The sequence below is a fragment of the Saccopteryx leptura genome, chromosome 1 (assembly GCF_036850995.1).
Source record: "Saccopteryx leptura isolate mSacLep1 chromosome 1, mSacLep1_pri_phased_curated, whole genome shotgun sequence".
NCBI lineage: Eukaryota > Metazoa > Chordata > Mammalia > Chiroptera > Emballonuridae > Saccopteryx > Saccopteryx leptura.
This window is the reverse complement of record NC_089503.1, coordinates 16,341,746-16,358,019: the sequence shown is the minus strand read 5'-3', so window position 1 is coordinate 16,358,019 and position 16,274 is coordinate 16,341,746. Positions and strand designations below refer to the sequence as shown.

At 37.3% G+C, this 16,274-nt stretch overlaps 1 protein-coding gene across 1 annotated transcript; it reads left to right on the top strand.

The window, feature by feature from the left end:
* Window positions 1-2,956: 2,956 nt before the first annotated feature.
* Window positions 2,957-15,105, top strand: LOC136388684 (olfactory receptor 4A47-like). Its single transcript, XM_066360503.1, has 3 exons — window positions 2,957-3,011; window positions 3,114-3,193; window positions 14,144-15,105. Exons 2-3 carry the CDS (start codon window positions 3,136-3,138, stop codon window positions 15,103-15,105), a joined length of 1,020 nt encoding a protein of 339 aa, XP_066216600.1. The 5' UTR covers window positions 2,957-3,011; window positions 3,114-3,135.
* The last annotated feature ends 1,169 nt before the right edge of the window (window positions 15,106-16,274 follow it).

Sequence of the window (16,274 nt, the reverse complement as noted above, 5' to 3'; positions counted from 1 at the left end):
TCTCTCTCCATTCATGTCTGTCTGTCCCTATCTCTCTCTCTCTCTGTCCCTGTAAAGAAAAACAAAACAAAACAAAAAAAAACCCCTTTAATGCCTGACCTGTGGTGGTGCAGTGGATAAAGCATCAACCTGGAAACGCTGAGGTTGCCGGTTCAAAACCCTGGGCTTGCCTGGTCAAGGCACATATGGGAGTTGATGCTTCCTGCTCCTCCCCCTTCTCTCTCTCTCTCCTCTCTAAAATGAATAAATAAAGTCTTAAGAAAATAAAGAGACATGAAAACTAAATGTAATATGTAATCCTGGATTAGATGTTGAATTAGAAAAAAATTCTATAAAAAACATTAAAAAAATTGTCACATTTATGAGCATAGATCCATCTATAGTATTTGTTATCCTTTTCATGTTTGTAAATTTGTATTATGTTCTCTTTTTCTTTCCTGAATTTGTAATTTTTGTGTTCTCTCTTTTTCATTCTAGATTAGTCTGGTTAGAAGATTATCAATCTTTATGATTTTCTTTCTTTATCCATTTGCTTTTCTGTATCCTTTTTCTGTTTTCAGTTCCATTGACTCACACATATTTTGCTTGGAACTTGTGAGAATTTGTTTCCTATTAGTCTGCTTTTAGGTTTAGGTTTTGTAAATTTTCTTCCCTTATAGTTTAAAGCTTAAAGTAGGTCAGAGGCATCTTTGCACATTATTATTCTAATTGTAACTAATGTACGTCTGTCATGGCATAAGCAGAAAGATTCATATAAAGAGAAGGAAAATTATTTTTTTAACACCATCCTAAATAAGAAATACAGTTTTTAGTGTTTTATTATTTAGCATAATACTGATGTTGGGTTTAAAAATTTTACTTCTCTTTTTTAATTTTTCTTTTAATTTCTAAAATTAACTTTAACAGTGTGATATTGATCAGTAAGTGTACATAGGTTTCGGGTAAACATTTCTACAGCATTTGAACAGTTGATTATGTTGTATACCCATCAGCCAAAGTCAAATCACTTTCTGGCACCTTATAATTGTCCCTCTCTACACCTTCCCCCAAATGTCCCACTCCCTCTGGTAACCACTGCACTTTTATCTATGTCCATGAGTCTCTGTTTTATATTCCACCTATGTGTGAAATCATATAGTTCTTAGCTTTTTCTGATTTACTTATTTCACTCAGCATAATGTTCTCAAGGTCCTTCCATGTTGTCATAAATGACACTAAGTCATCATTTCTTATGGCTGAGTAGTATTCCATTGTATACATGTACCACATCTTTTTTATCCAATCTTCTGTTTATTTTATACTAAGAAAAATCCTTGTATTTTTATACTATAACAATAAAAGTGAGAATTAATTACTATGCTTGAGAAAACTCTTGTATGATGGGTATACAACATAATTGAATGTCAAAATGATATGGAAATGTTTTCTCTAAATCTATGTACTCTAGTTGACCAATGCCACCCCATTAAAATTAATTGTCTAAATAAAATAAAATAAAATAAAAAGAAACCTCTGAATATGACCAATTGTTCCTTAACCTATTTTCATGAAATATAGGTAAATTTTAAAATATTTAATTATCATTGTACTTGGAAGGTTACATCAGAACAAGATAAGAACACAAGGACCAGATTTACCCTTCTATGTAAAACAAGTAATCACATCACAAGAAACAATGATTTTCCAAGACAGTAGTCAGAAACATTTGACAGTGGCCACTGAAAGATGGGAAACAAACAAGTTGAGCCCAAGATTATCCCAGCCAGTTGGCTTTAAGACATTTCCATGCTGTACTGCAGAGGGAGATACCCAGGAAAATCGTGGCCGAGTCCCTTGGTAGAGTTGGGAGATGAAGCTCAGAGTCCATGGACCAAGGCAGCTTGGTTACGAGGAAAGAACATAGGAGGTGGTAGAGCTGCCAAAGGAGAGTAATTTAGACTTGTGTTCCTTAATGTGTAAATAATGGGGAAATGTTGTAATGTATTTGTTATCAATTTCTAGTTGAATTTTATTTGATTTAAGTCCTTTTAAATGCATCACAACTTATGGGATAGTGTTCAGTCATTTTTGGTGAATGAACACTTAGAGACACATGGAACAGTCCCACTGTGTTCTCTTTCCCCACACCCATCGCAGCAGTCTTTCAACTTGCCTATCTGAAACCATGTGACAAACTGTGTGACAAACTCTCATCTGCATTGGAAACAAGTTATAAGTCACTTGTTCTAGAAATAAAATTCATCATCTTCTGGAAGTTAGTTCAGATGTCATCTGCAAAGACATGGCGTAAGCAGGTTTGCCTAAGGTCATGATTTAAACGAGAGTGGTTGCATATTAATGTTTCTGCCCAGTCCAGACTTTTCCCCTTTTGGTCATTTGACTTCAAGTTCTTCTTTTATGACTTTCCCCCTAGAGGACATGGTTCTATGAATCCTGTCTGCATGGTGATTATCCTGGTGGCATCTCTGGAGACGCAGGATCTACCCTCAGCATTATGATGAAGGTCCCAGTGAATTCAATTAGCAAAGAACTGCCCTTGGAGATGCACCAGTGGAATTGCTCAATTATCTGTGTTGGAGTTCCAGTGTAGATAAAGTGTCTACAGACCTCTGCCCTCACCTCAGAGAGTGTTTGTCAGCATCAGTATTCCCACAGTCAGCTTTTTCAGGGATTGAGATGATGGACTCAGAACCTAAAGTATGTACATGAAGAGAGATAGGAAAGTTATGTACCTAACTTATTCTGACATATTCTCCACCCTCCAGGTAACTCGAAGTTCAGCTGTGCAGTGTGAAGCTTGGCCAGTATGACTGATTAGGAATCACGATGTTGTAAGGTTCTTTCACTATTTCCATTTTATTGCTGTAACACACAAACTGCAAAATATTTATCTAAATAATTTATACCTAATTTTTTCTCCCATCCAAATGTTTCTTTAACATTTATTTGTTAGTAGGACAAATTCTGCCGGCAATGAGTATCTTGGGTCTCAGTTCACAGTGAAATTCAGAGTGAGTCAGATTTCCTGTAAGCAGGGGAAGAGTAGGTCACTTGGAACCAGTTCGAGGTGCAGTGACAGTACGTGTGTTATCTCTTGCTCTCTGCATCCACAGAGATGGCATCAGTGCACAAAGGATGAGGGAGAAGGCACCACGGCCCAGAACAGGAATCGAATGGCCCTCTCATGGTGCAGGTAAGTCAGGGAGTGCGTTTATACATAAGATTCTGAGCTAGGCTTTGGAAGAGCATGTTGGTGTAGTTTAAATTCAGTCTTTTAACAGTTCTATGTGATTCTCATACTTAGCCATGTCCTTTTTTTTATTTTTTATTTTTTATTTATGATGTTCATTTGTGTTTACATAGATTCAAGTGTCCCACCAAATATATCTCTCACCACCTCCTTTTTCCCCCTTGGAACCCCCTTGCCTCCTCACCCTAGTGCCTTCCCCCCTTCCCTCCAGGATTTGCTGTCCTGTTCTCTATAATACTATGTTATGTATATACAATTTCATTAATCTCTTTCCTTTCTCTGTTCTTTTGATTACTAAACTATGTGGGGATTAATTTAGTTCGGTAATACTCTTTTGGATATTTTCACACAATATAAATATGCACAATAAATTTACCTGTATTTATTTATTTTATAAATGATTATTGATTGGTGTTAGACATAGAGGAGGTGGGGGAGAGAGAGGGAAACATCAATTCATTTTCCCACATATTTATGAATTCATGGTTGATTCTTTTCTGTGTCCTGACTGGGGATCGAACCTATAAACCTGGCATATCTGGATACCACTCTCACCAACTGAGCTACCTAGTCAGGGTTCAAATGATTTTTTTAACATCAATATTCTTTGTTTATTTTAATTGAAAAGTTTTTAAAATAACAGTTTACATCAAATATTCTGTATTAGTTTCAGATGTAGAGCAGAGAGGTTAGAAAATCATGGACTTCATATATTCTTGGAAACTCATTTCAAGTGTAAGTGGTAAAATTTTAATAAGCAGATATTTTAAAATCTCGTGATAGGTTCAGTTCATATGTTCTGTAAGCATTGTTTGTTATTCTATTAAAAATTAGAGGATGCTGTAGCATGTGAAGAACTTGATTCTACTTTTGATGTTAGCTTTGAATATCCAAGGTAATACTGTAGTAAGAAAACTCTTCAATCTCTATGTTTCTGTTTAAAGGTCAGTCTTCACCTTAGGTGAGCCTGTTGTCTTTTTGCACCTAATATAACATACATACTTTTGGAATGTCAAATAATCCCCTTCCAAGCACAACCACCACCGGAGCAGAGACCCTAAATCCCCTTATTGTTATTATTATTGTGTTAATGTTAATTGCTAACTATCCTATCCAACCAGCCTTTGTAAAAGAAGTATATGTCTATTTTTTAAGCTATTTATCCAATCCCAGATATTTATCAGTTTTTTTTCCTCCCACCTGCCTAATTGATCACTAATGAATTTCATGTAACCCCCTTAAGTCTTCTTTGATTCTCCCTTTTTTTTGAGAGAGAGAAACAGATAGACAGAGAGACAGCAAGGGAGAGAAATGAGAAGAATCAACGTATAGTTGTGTTACTTTAGTTGTTCATTAACTGCTTCTCATATGTGCCTTGACCTGGGGATTCCAGCTGAGCCAGTGACCCTTGCTCAAGCTACTGACCATGAGCTCAAGACAGTGACCTTGGGCTCAAGCCAGCAACCTTGGGCTTCAAACCAGCACCTTTGGGCTCAAGCCAGTGACCATGGGGTCATTTTAATGATCTCATACTCAAGCTGGTGACTCCACTCTCAAGCTAGTGAGCCTGTGCTCAAACTGGTTGCATTCAAGCTGAAGCTGGTTACCTTGTGATTTTGAACCTGGGACCACAGTGCCCCAGGATGACACTCTATCTACTGTGCCACCACCAGTCAGGCTCCTTTGATTCTAACTTATAAAATACGGGGTAAAACTGCCACTTTCTGGATCATTTTCTTTTTTTTTTTTTATTTTTATTATTTTTTTTATATAATTTTATTTTTTTAATGGGGTGACATCAATAAATCAGGATACATATATTCAAAGATAACAAGTCCAGGTTATCTTGTCGTTCAATTATGTTGCATACCCACCACCCAAAGTCAGATTGTCCTCTGTCACCTTCTATCTTGTTTTCTTTGTGCCCCTCCCCACCCCCTATCCCTCTCCCATTCCCCCCTCCCCCCCGTAACCACCACACTCTTATAAATGTCTCTTAGTTTCACTATTATGTCCCACCTACGTATGGAATAATACAGTTCCTGTTTTTTTCTGATTTACTTATTTCGCTTCGTATCATGTTATCAAGATCCCACCATTTTGCTGTAAATGTTCCGATGTCATCATTTCTTATGGCTGAGTAGTATTCCATAGTGTATATGTGCCACATCTTCTTTATCCAGTCGTCTATTGATGGGCTTTTTGGTTGTTTCCATGTCCTGGCCACTGTGAACAATGCTGCAATAAACATGGGGCTGCATGTGTCTTTACGTATCAATGTTTCTGAGTTTTTGGGATATATACCCAGTAGAGGGATTGCTGGGTCATAAGGTAGTTCTATTTTCAGTTTTTTGAGGAACCACCATACTTTCTTCCATAATGGTTGTACTACTTTACATTCCCACCAACAGTGTATGAGGGTTCCTTTTTCTCCACAGCCTCTCCAACATTTGCTGTTACCTGACTTGCTAATAACAGCTAATCGAACAGGTGTGAGGTGGTATCTCATTGCCGTTTTGATTTGCATTTCTCTAATAGCTAAAGAAGATGAGCATCTTCTCATATATCTGTTGGCCATTTGTATTTCTTCCTGGGAGAAGTGTCTATTCATATCCTCTTCCCATTTTTTTATTGGATTGTTTGTTTCTTTGTTGTTGAGTTTTATGAGTTCTTTGTATATTTTGGATATTAGGCCCTTATCTGAGCTGTCGTTTGAAAAAATCATTTCCCATTTAGTTGGCTTTCTGTTTATTTTGTTATCAGTTTCTCTTGCTGAGCAAAAACTTCTTAGTCTGATGTAGTCCCATTCATTAATTTTTGCCTTCACTTCTCTTGCCATTGGAGTCAAATTCATAAAATGCTCTTTAAAACCCAGGTCCCTGAGTTGAGTACCTATGTCTTCTTCTATGTACTTAATTGTTTCAGGTCTTATGTTTAGATCTTTGATCCATTTTGAGTTAATTTTTGTACAGGGGGAGAGACTGTAGTCCAGTTTCATTCTTTTGCATGTGGCTTTCCAGTTTTCCCAGCACCATTTATTGAAGAGGCTTTCTTTTCTCCATTGTGTGTTGTTGGCCCCTTTATCAAAAATTATTTGACTATATATATGTGGTTTTATTTCTGGACTTTCTATTCTGTTCCATTGGTCTGACTGTCTATTTTTCAGCCAATACCATGCTGTTTTGATTGTCGTGGCCCTATAATAGAGTTTGAAGTCAGGTATTGAAATGCCCCCAGCTTCATTCTTTTTCTTTAGGATTGCTTTGGCTATTCGGGGTTTTTTATAGTTCCATATAAATCTGATGATTTTTTGCTCTATTTCTTTAAAAAACGTCATTGGAAGTTTGATGGGAATTGCATTAAATTTGTATATTGCTTTGGGTAATATAGCCATCTTGATTATATTTATTCTTCCTAGCCAAGAACAAGGTATATTCTTCCATCTCATTATATCTTTTTCGATTTCCCTTAACAATGGTTTATAGTTTTCATTATATAAGTCCTTTACATTCTTTGTTATGTTTATTCCTAAGTATTTTATTTTTTTTGTTGCAATCGTGAAGGGGATTATTCTTTTGAGTTCCTTCTCAGTTGTTTCATTGTTGGCATATAGAAAGGCTATTGACTTCTGTATGTTAATTTTGTATCCTGCGACCTTACTGTATTGGCTTATTGTTTCTAGTAGTCTTTTTGTGGATTCTTTGGGGTTTTCGATGTATAGTATCATATCATCTGCAAAAAGTGATACCTTTACTTCTTCTTTTCCGATATGGATGCCTTTTATTTCTTTGTCTTGTCTGATTGCTCTGGCTAGAACCTCTAGTACCACATTAAATAAGAGTGGAGAGAGTGGACAACCCTGTCTTGTTCCTGATTTAAGGGGGAAAGCCTTCAGTTTAGTGCCATTTAATATGATGTTAGCTGATGGTTTATCATATATGGCCTTTATCATGTTGAGATATTTTCCTTCTATACCCATTTTGTTGAGAGTCTTAAACATAAAATTGTGTTGTATTTTATCGAAAGCCTTTTCTGCATCTATTGATAAGATCATGTGGTTTTTGTTCTTTGTTTTGTTGATATGGTGTATTACATTAACCGTTTTACGTATGTTGAACCATCCTTGAGATTCTGGGATGAATCCCACTTGATCATGATGTATTATTTTTTTAATATGTTGTTGTATTCGATTTGCTAGTATTTTGTTTAGTATTTTAGCATCTGTATTCATTAGAGATATTGGTCTGTAGTTTTCTTTTTTTGTGCCATCCTTGCCTGGTTTTGGTATGAGGGTTATGTTGGCTTCGTAAAATGTGTTTGGAAGTATTGCTTCTTCTTCAATTTTTTGGAAGACTTTGAGTAGAATAGGAACCAAGTCTTCTTTGAATGTTTGATAAAATTCGCTTGTATAGCCATCAGAGCCTGGACTTTTATTTTTGGGGAGGTTTTTAATGGTTTTTTCTATTTCTTCTCTACTGATAGGTCTGTTTAGGCTTTCTGCTTCTTCTTGACTCAGTCTAGGAAGGTTGTATTTTTCTAGGAATTTATCCATTTCTTCTAGGTTGTTGAATTTAGTGGCATAAAGTTTTTCATAGTATTCTACAATAATTCTTTGTATATCTACGGTGTCCGTGGTGATTTCTCCTCTTTCATTTTGGATTTTGTTTATATGAGTTCTTTCTCTTTTTTCCTTGGTAAGTCTTGCCAAGGGTTTGTCAATTTTGTTGATCTTTTCAAAGAACCAGCTCCTTGTTCTATTAATTTTTTCTATAGTTTTTCTCTTCTCTAATTCATTTATTTCTGCTCTGATTTTTATTATCTCCTTTCTTCGGCTGGTTTTGGGTTGTCTTTGTTCTTCTTTTTCTAGTTCCTTAAGGTGGGAAGTTAAGTGGTTCACTTGGGCTCTCTCTTGTTTGTTCATATATGCCTGAAGTGATATAAATTTCCCCCTTATCACTGCTTTTGCTGCATCCCATAGATTCTGATATGTCGTATTGTCATTTTCATTAGTCTGTATATATCTTTTGATCTCTGCACTTATTTCTTCTTTGACCCATTCATTTTTTAAAAGTATGTTGTTCAGTTTCCACATTTTTGTGGGATTTTTTTCCTCTTTTTTGCAGTTGAATTCTAGTTTCAAGGCTTTATGATCAGAAAATATGCTTGGTACAACTTCAATTTTTCTGAATTTGCTGATGTTGTTTTTTGTGGCCCAACATATGGTCAATTCTTGAGAATGATCCATGTACACTGGAGAAAAATGTATACTCAGTCACTTTGGAATGAAATGTCCTGTAGATGTCTATCATATCCAGGTGCTCTAGTGTTTTGTTTAAGGCCACTATGTCTTTGTTGATTCTCTGTTTGGATGACCGATCTAGAGCCGTCAGCGGTGTATTGAGGTCTCCAAGTATGATTGTATTTTTTGTCAGTTTTTGTTTTAAGATCAATAAGTAGCTGTCTTATATATTTTGGTGCTCCTTGGTTTGGTGCATATATATTAAGAATTGTTATGTCTTCTTGATTCAGTGTCCCCTTAGCCATTATGAAATGGCCATTTTTGTCTCTGAGTACTTTTCCTGTCTTGTAGTCAGCATTATCCGATATGAGTATTGCTACACCTGCTTTTTTTTGGATGTTATTTGCTTGGAGTATTGTTTTCCAGCCTTTCACTTTGAATTTGTTTTTATCCTTGTTACTTAGATGAGTTTCCTGTAGGCAGCATACAGTTGGATTTTCTTTTTTAATCCATTCTGCTACTCTGTGCCTTTTTATTGGTGAGTTTAATCCGTTTACATTTAGTGTAATTATTGATACTTGTGAGTTCCCTATTGCCATTTTATATCTTGCTTTCTGTTAGTTTTGTGTCTTGTTTGATCCTTCTCTTTTGTTTTTCTATCTTTTGTTTTTATTTGGTTGTATTCCATACATCTTTCCACTGTTGCTATCTTTTTTATCTCATGTGCTTCTGTGGTGGTTTTTTCAATGGTGGTTACCTTTGAATAATGAAAAGGGTCCCTACCCTGTTCATTGTAGCGAACTATTTTGTGAGTACTTTTGCACTCCATCGTCCTTTGCTACTGTTAATCTCCATCTTCTCCCCCTCTTTCTTTTTGTTGTTGTCACAGTTTAAATTTGGTTTTATTGTGTTCTTCTTGGAGCTTTTACTTGTGGCTCTGTTTTTTTTTTTGTTCTTTGTATCTGATTGGAGAACCCCCTTTAGTAATTCCTGGAGTGGGGGTTTTCTGATGATAAATTCCCTCATCTTTTCTATATCTGTGAATGTTTTTATTTCTCCTTCATATTTGAAGGATAGCTTTGATGGGTATAGTATTCGTGGCTGAAAGTTCCTCTCTTTCAGGACTTTAAATATTGGGGTCCACTCTCTTCTAGCTTGTAGAGTTTCTGCTGAGAAATCTGATGATAATCTAATGGGCCTTCCTTTATATGTTGTATTCTTCTTTTCCCTGGCTGCCTTGAGAATTTTTTCTTTGCTGTTGGTTTGTGTCAATTTCATTATGATATGCCTTGGAGTAGGTTTGTTGGGGTTAAGAAAACTTGGAGTTCTGTTTGCTTCTTGAACTTGAGGCTTTAGTTCTTTCCACAGGCTTGGGAAGTTCTCATCTATTATTTGTTTGAGTATGTTCTCCATTCCATTTTCTCTCTCTTCTCCCTCTGATATACCTATTATTCTTATGTTATTCTTTTTGATGGAGTCAGATAATTCTTGTAGGGCTATCTCATTTTTTTGTAATTTTTGAGTCTCTTTCTTCTTCTCTCTGTTGTGCCTCAAGTTGCTTGTCTTCTATTTCACTAATCCTCTCTTCTATCTGACCTGTTCTATTAGCTAAGCTTGTTACTTCGTTTTTCAGCTCGTGAATTGAGTTTTTCATCTCTGTTTGATTTGTTTTTATAGTTTCAATTTCCTTGGACATATATTCTTTGTGTTCATTGAGTTGTTTTCTGAGCTCCCTAAATTGCCTTTCTGTGTTTTCTTGTATATCTCGGAGGATTTTTAGGATTTCTATCTTGAATTCTCTGTCATTTAGCTCCAAGGTTTCCAATATATTAAATTTTTTCTCCATAGATTTTTCCTCATCTAGCTGTGTTACCTCTCTTTCTTTTGTATCCATGATATTCGATTTTCTCTTCCTTAATGGCATCTGAGGGTGGTTTTGTTGATAGTATTAATGAGATTTAATAAAGAATAAAAAGTTTAAAAAAATAATAAAAAAAAATCGAAAAGAGTTGTTTTAAAAAAAATTAATAATGAAATAAAGAAAAATAAAATAAAATAAAAATTAAAAAGAAAAAAAAAAAAAAAGGAAATTATTCCCCCCCTCCTTTTTTCCTCTCCTCTCCTCTCCCCTCTTTCTTGATAAAATCTTGTGGTGGACTGTGAATTATAACAAACAATGCCTGTGATGGAGGGCCTGAATTGGGGAAAAGTAATAAAGGGGCAAAAAAAAAAAAAAAAAAAAAGAAAGAAAAAAGAAAAAAAAGAGCGTATGGACCCACAAAAAGCAAATAAGGAAAAAATTTGGGTCAAGAATAAAATGATTTGCTTTTAGGTGTTGGTTGTCTAAGAGTTATGATGAGAGGATTAAGAGGAAAATGGAAAAATGGGGGGACAAATTAAAAAATTACTATTGTATTTAGTGGAACAAGAACTAGATAATATGGAGAGCCAGGGATGGGAGCACTGCTAGTGAGTTAAAAAGGTGAAGTAAAAACCCCCCAAAATGCCACAAACATAAGTTTGAGTCCCAGATAAGATAATTTGTTTGTTATTGAGGTTTGAATGAGAGGAGATGTAAAGGAGAAAGGAAGAAACTAATATAGAGGGAGAAAAGAAAGAGAGAGAGAGAAAAAAAAGAGGGAACCACTAAAAGAAGAAAAAAGAAAGGAGAGAGAGAGAGAGAGAGTTAAGGGTTTTGGAGTGCAACCCTCATAGAGAGAAAGGAAGAGAAGAGAAAAGATAATGGGAGATGTAACACTTATGGGTAGTGTAGTTCAAGGAGAGGAGAGAGTAAGACCGGTAGAGAGTTAATCGGCCAAATTGGAGGAGGAAAAAAAAAGTATCAAGAATGAAGATAAGAGAAACAAACGAACAAATATAATAAAATGGGATAGGTTATAAAGTCTGCAGATTATTCTTGATTTTGAGAGGTTATCTTCTTGCTTTTTCTTTTCTCTCCCTCTTCCTGGTCGGTGACTCTGTACCCCGGGTTTTGCCCCTTTGCCACGCTCAGGTGGAGGGTTGCAGTTGATAGGTCTCTATGGCAATGTCATGTATTGTGCTTTAGTCTTGTTGGCAGTCGAGGCTATTAGCATTTATAGGCTCCGACAGTGAGAGAGTCCGTGTTCCTGGAGCCTTTCTCCTAGTCTTTCCTTCCTCAATTAGTAGCCTGATAATCCAGCTATGGGGTTTCTGCTGCCTCTGCCTGGATAGTAAGAGGCTCAAAGAGCTGGCAACTCCCCACTCTATTTCCACTCAGCACAGGGCTCTGGGTAAGGCTCAGTCAGTCAGAGCTGCTAGCATAATCAGGCGGGCTTTCCGGCCATTCAAAGACCTCTGGCTCTGCCACTCTGTCCGGTAACACAAGCGGGCGCCCACTTCCGGGGCACTTGGAGGAAACTCTCACTCACACGCTGCGCGCGCAGACCAGGATATCCGGCCAGCAGTCTCACGCTCTGAGTGAAACCCCCAACCGCAGGGAAAAGTTGCAGTGTTGGAATTGAGTCTCGCTCCGTCCCCGTGCGCGGCTTTTGCAAGGCGCTGGGGCGGCCCGAGATTCCGCTTTGGCCCACACAAAGGCCCCTGACTGCCCCTCTGTGCGATAACACGGGCGCGCACTGCCGAGGCACTCGGAGGAATCGCTCACTCCTTATCTGCGCGCGCAAACCAGGATATGAGGCCGGCCGCTTTCCCTCTGAGTGAAACACCCTCCAGTACGGAAAATCTCCACCGTTGGAATTAGTTCTCACTCCCTCCCGTGCGTGGCTTTCCCAGGGCGCTGGGGCTGCCCAGAGACTCTGCCCTCGGCCCACAGAAAGGCCTCTGACCCTGCCTCTCCGTGGGGCAACACGGGCACCGACTTCCGGGGCTTAGGAAGAAATCTCTCGCCCACTAACTGCGCACCAACCAGGAGACCGGGTAAAATGTCCGAGCCGCTTGTCTTTCTTTGTTTGGGTTTGGCGCGAGTGTTAGCTTGAATTGCCCGGGTTGCCACAGGATCAGATTTTCCTTGGCTTGGATCTCCGTGCCACAGCCTGGTTCGGCCGTTTGTGTCGCGGCCTGGATGTATTCACCCCCTTTGCCCGCCTCTGTTTCTATATTCACAGTTACCAGAGAAAGCCGCCCTGTTTAGGTTAGTGAGGAAGGCGGAGCATTTCTTACTCCCTATTTCCTTCGGGGTTTGGTTATATATTTAGCCAATTTTTCACTCAATCATACCTTTGGGTGTATTGCGAAGCATCTGGAAGCTCCAAGTATAGGTTTTTCTGTTTCTGGTTGAAGATCTTGTTGAGTTTTGGGGGAGATTTATCGGTATCGCTTCCTACCCCGCCATTACTCTGACGTCATCTCCTCTGGATCATTTTCTTAAACACGTGTTTGGTTGTATTTAAACATCCACTGCTAATAACATTAGTTGGACTCATGCCAGTGATAGCATCATTATTAAAAATGTTAGAAAAAAAAGAGTAAGTGATAAAACTGGGTTTTTCCAGAGCATTTTCTCAATCCGTTGAGATTTTGTTTCCTGGCAATTGAGGTCAGTGTGGCTCAAATAAACTCATAAAAAATTTTAAAATATTAAAAAAAAATATTTCTGAATTGAGAAGCAGGGAGGCAGAGAGACAGCATCCTGCATGTGCCCAGCAGGGATCCAACTGGCATGCCCACTAGGGGGCAATGGTCTGCCAATCTGGGGCGTTGCTCCATGCAACCAGAGCCATTCTAGAGCCTGAGGTGGAGTCCATGGAGCCGTCCTCAGTGCCCGAGCCAACTTTACTCCAGTGGAGCCGTGGCTGTGGGGGGTGGGGTGCAAGGGTGAAGAGAGAGAGAGAAAGGAGAGGAGGAAAGGTGGAGAAGCAAATGGGCTCCTCTCCTGTGTGCCCTGTCTGGGAATTGAACCCAGAACATCTATATGCTGGGCTGACGCTCTACTGAGCCAACCGGCCAGGGCCAACTCATAAAAATTCTTACAAAAATAAAAAAGTTTCAGCATCTTATATGTTCTTTGGCCATTTGATTTAGTTTTCCTTTATTTGCTTGTTTATGTTATTTACCCACACTCCTATTGGTTTGTCTGTCTTTAATTTGTTAATTACTTAGAACCCTTTGTCTGTTTTAGATATTAAATCTGTGTATGTCCTCTAAAATGTAAATCTCTTCACCAAACAACTTTTGTTTTTGACTTTATGGTATCTTCATATTTATAATTTTTTACAACAATTTGATATTATCCATTTGGGAGTTTGGTGATAAGTTTAAATTCTCTATGCTCTAGTGTATTGAAAGTCATCTCTTTTATTAACTAAAAATACATATAAAGTAAATCTTGCTTTAGTTTTCCATTCAACCTTTATTCAGTTTTTATTTTTTGCATAAGGTCTAAGCTATATGTATATTTTTATTAGCTCCCAGATGGGAAGCTATTGTGATAACCCACTTATATTATAATGTCTTCTTTTCCCACATATACTTCTAATTATGTGTCTCTCCACTAGTCTTTGAGATTGCTGAGGTTAGGGACCATGTCTTAATCAACCTCATGTTTGTATAATCTCTGAAATTACTGCAACATGATAAAGCATAATGTTTCTTTGTTCAATGAATGAACAGATTATTTTAAGATTTCAGGAAGTCACTAGTAATAATATTTACAGGTAATTTTGTCCTGAACTCTGAAATAAGATGCACAGAAAGACCTATGGAACAAAGGAACAATGTGACTGAGTTTGTCCTCTTGGGGCTCACTCAGAGCCGTCAAGGTCAGAAAATATTATTTGTTGTGTTCTTACTCATTTACATGGTGACAATGGTGGGCAACCTACTGATTGTTGTGACAGTCGTGGCCAGCTCAACCCTGGATGTCCCCATGTACTTCTTTCTTGGCTACCTATCATTTATGGATGCTGTATGTTCTACTTCCATTACCCCAAATATGATTATAGACTTACTCTCTGAGAAGAAAACTATTTCCTTCACAGCTTGCATGAGCCAGCTTTTTATAGGACACTTATCTGGTGGTGCCGAGATTTTACTCCTGGTGGTCATGGCCTATGACCGCTACGTGGCCATCTGCAAACCCTTGCATTATATGACGATCATGAATCAGCGAGTGTGCATTCTGCTGCTGCTGTTGGCCTGGGCCGGAGGTTTTGTTCATGCTGTAGTTCAACTTCTGCTTGTTTACAACCTTCCCTTCTGTGGCCCCAATGTCATTGACCACTTCATCTGTGACATGTACCCCTTATTGAAACTTGCCTGCACTGACACCTACATTATTGGCCTCATTGTGATTGCCAACGATGGGGGAATCTGTGTGGTCATCTTTGTGCTGTTACTCATCTCCTATGGGGTCATTCTCTACTCCCTGAAGAATCTTACTCAGGATGGGAGACGCAAAGCCTTATCTACCTGTAGCTACCACATTACTGTGGTGGTCCTCTTCTTTGTCCCTTGTATTTTTATGTATGTGAGACCTCCTTCTACGTTACCCATTGATAAATCCTTTGCTGTGTTTTACACTGTGATCACCCCGATGTTGAACCCCTTAATCTATACTCTGAGAAATGGAGAGATGAAAAGTGCCATGAAAAAACTCTGGACCAGAAAAAGGAAATGAGTCAGCCGACAAATGTTTCATCTGTTCTGAATGAAGAATGATTCCTTCCAGGAAAGCTGTGTGATTATTTAACTGTAGTTAACTTCTCCTTGGGTTCAATAACTTGGGCATGATGAAAAGCACTTTCTATGTAAATACTTTCAATGATCAAAATATATTTGTAATATTTTTCATAATTTCTAACTCAGTATATACATTTTGCTTAAGATATATTTTTAAGATTTTTATAATTTCTTAGAAAAATGTTTCATTTTTATATAAAAATGTCTCTTTTGAGACTGTAGGTTCATGTTATATATGATGAGTTTGCTATAGTTACTACTGTGAATTTATTTTAGTTAATGGAAGATTTTTAAAAAATAATCTAATCTTTTTAGATCTCAGATAATAAAATAAGAAATAAGACATAAAATCATGGTTTACTTCTACCCACACAAAGATAGCCCATATTAATATTTTAAGTGTATATTTTATTTTTGTATCTGCTAAATGCTTTAAATATGTAATTTTTTATATAACTTAGCATTTGAAGGTTGAAGAATGATGTCTCAGGGTTCTAATATTAATTATAAGGAAGCTAAGTATGTAAAAATAATCTGAATGAACAAGGTAGATATGCAGAAAAATAGCTCAATCTGATGGGTTTTCCTGATTGGGCAATCACATTATCTCTTCATGTGGATCAACTTAGTTGATGTTATATTTTCACAAAGACGATCCATTTAATGTTCTTAGATGGTTTAGAATATATGATACGTTCCTGGCTATATTTCAATATCCTATCTCTTTTGTTGCTTATATGTAGTATTTTGTAACCTTTTGTAGAAATCCAGACTCTGTCATTTACACACACACACACACACACACACACACACACACACACACACGGACAAAAGTAAGTTTTCAATTGCTCATATGGGTATTAATACAATAATTAATAAATAATACTGCAATAATAAATTGTTTCACGTACTCACAGCTGTAAACCTACTTTTGCCCCACCCTGCATATAAAACCAGAATGCTCTATAATTTATGAGTTTCAAATATGCAGTACAGATCTTGACCATATATTTTGGATGATATAAGAAAGATGCTGTTGATATATGCTAGCCTTACCTCTCATTAATGGAATGCTGATTATTAGGTAACAAAAAGGCCAGAATATAT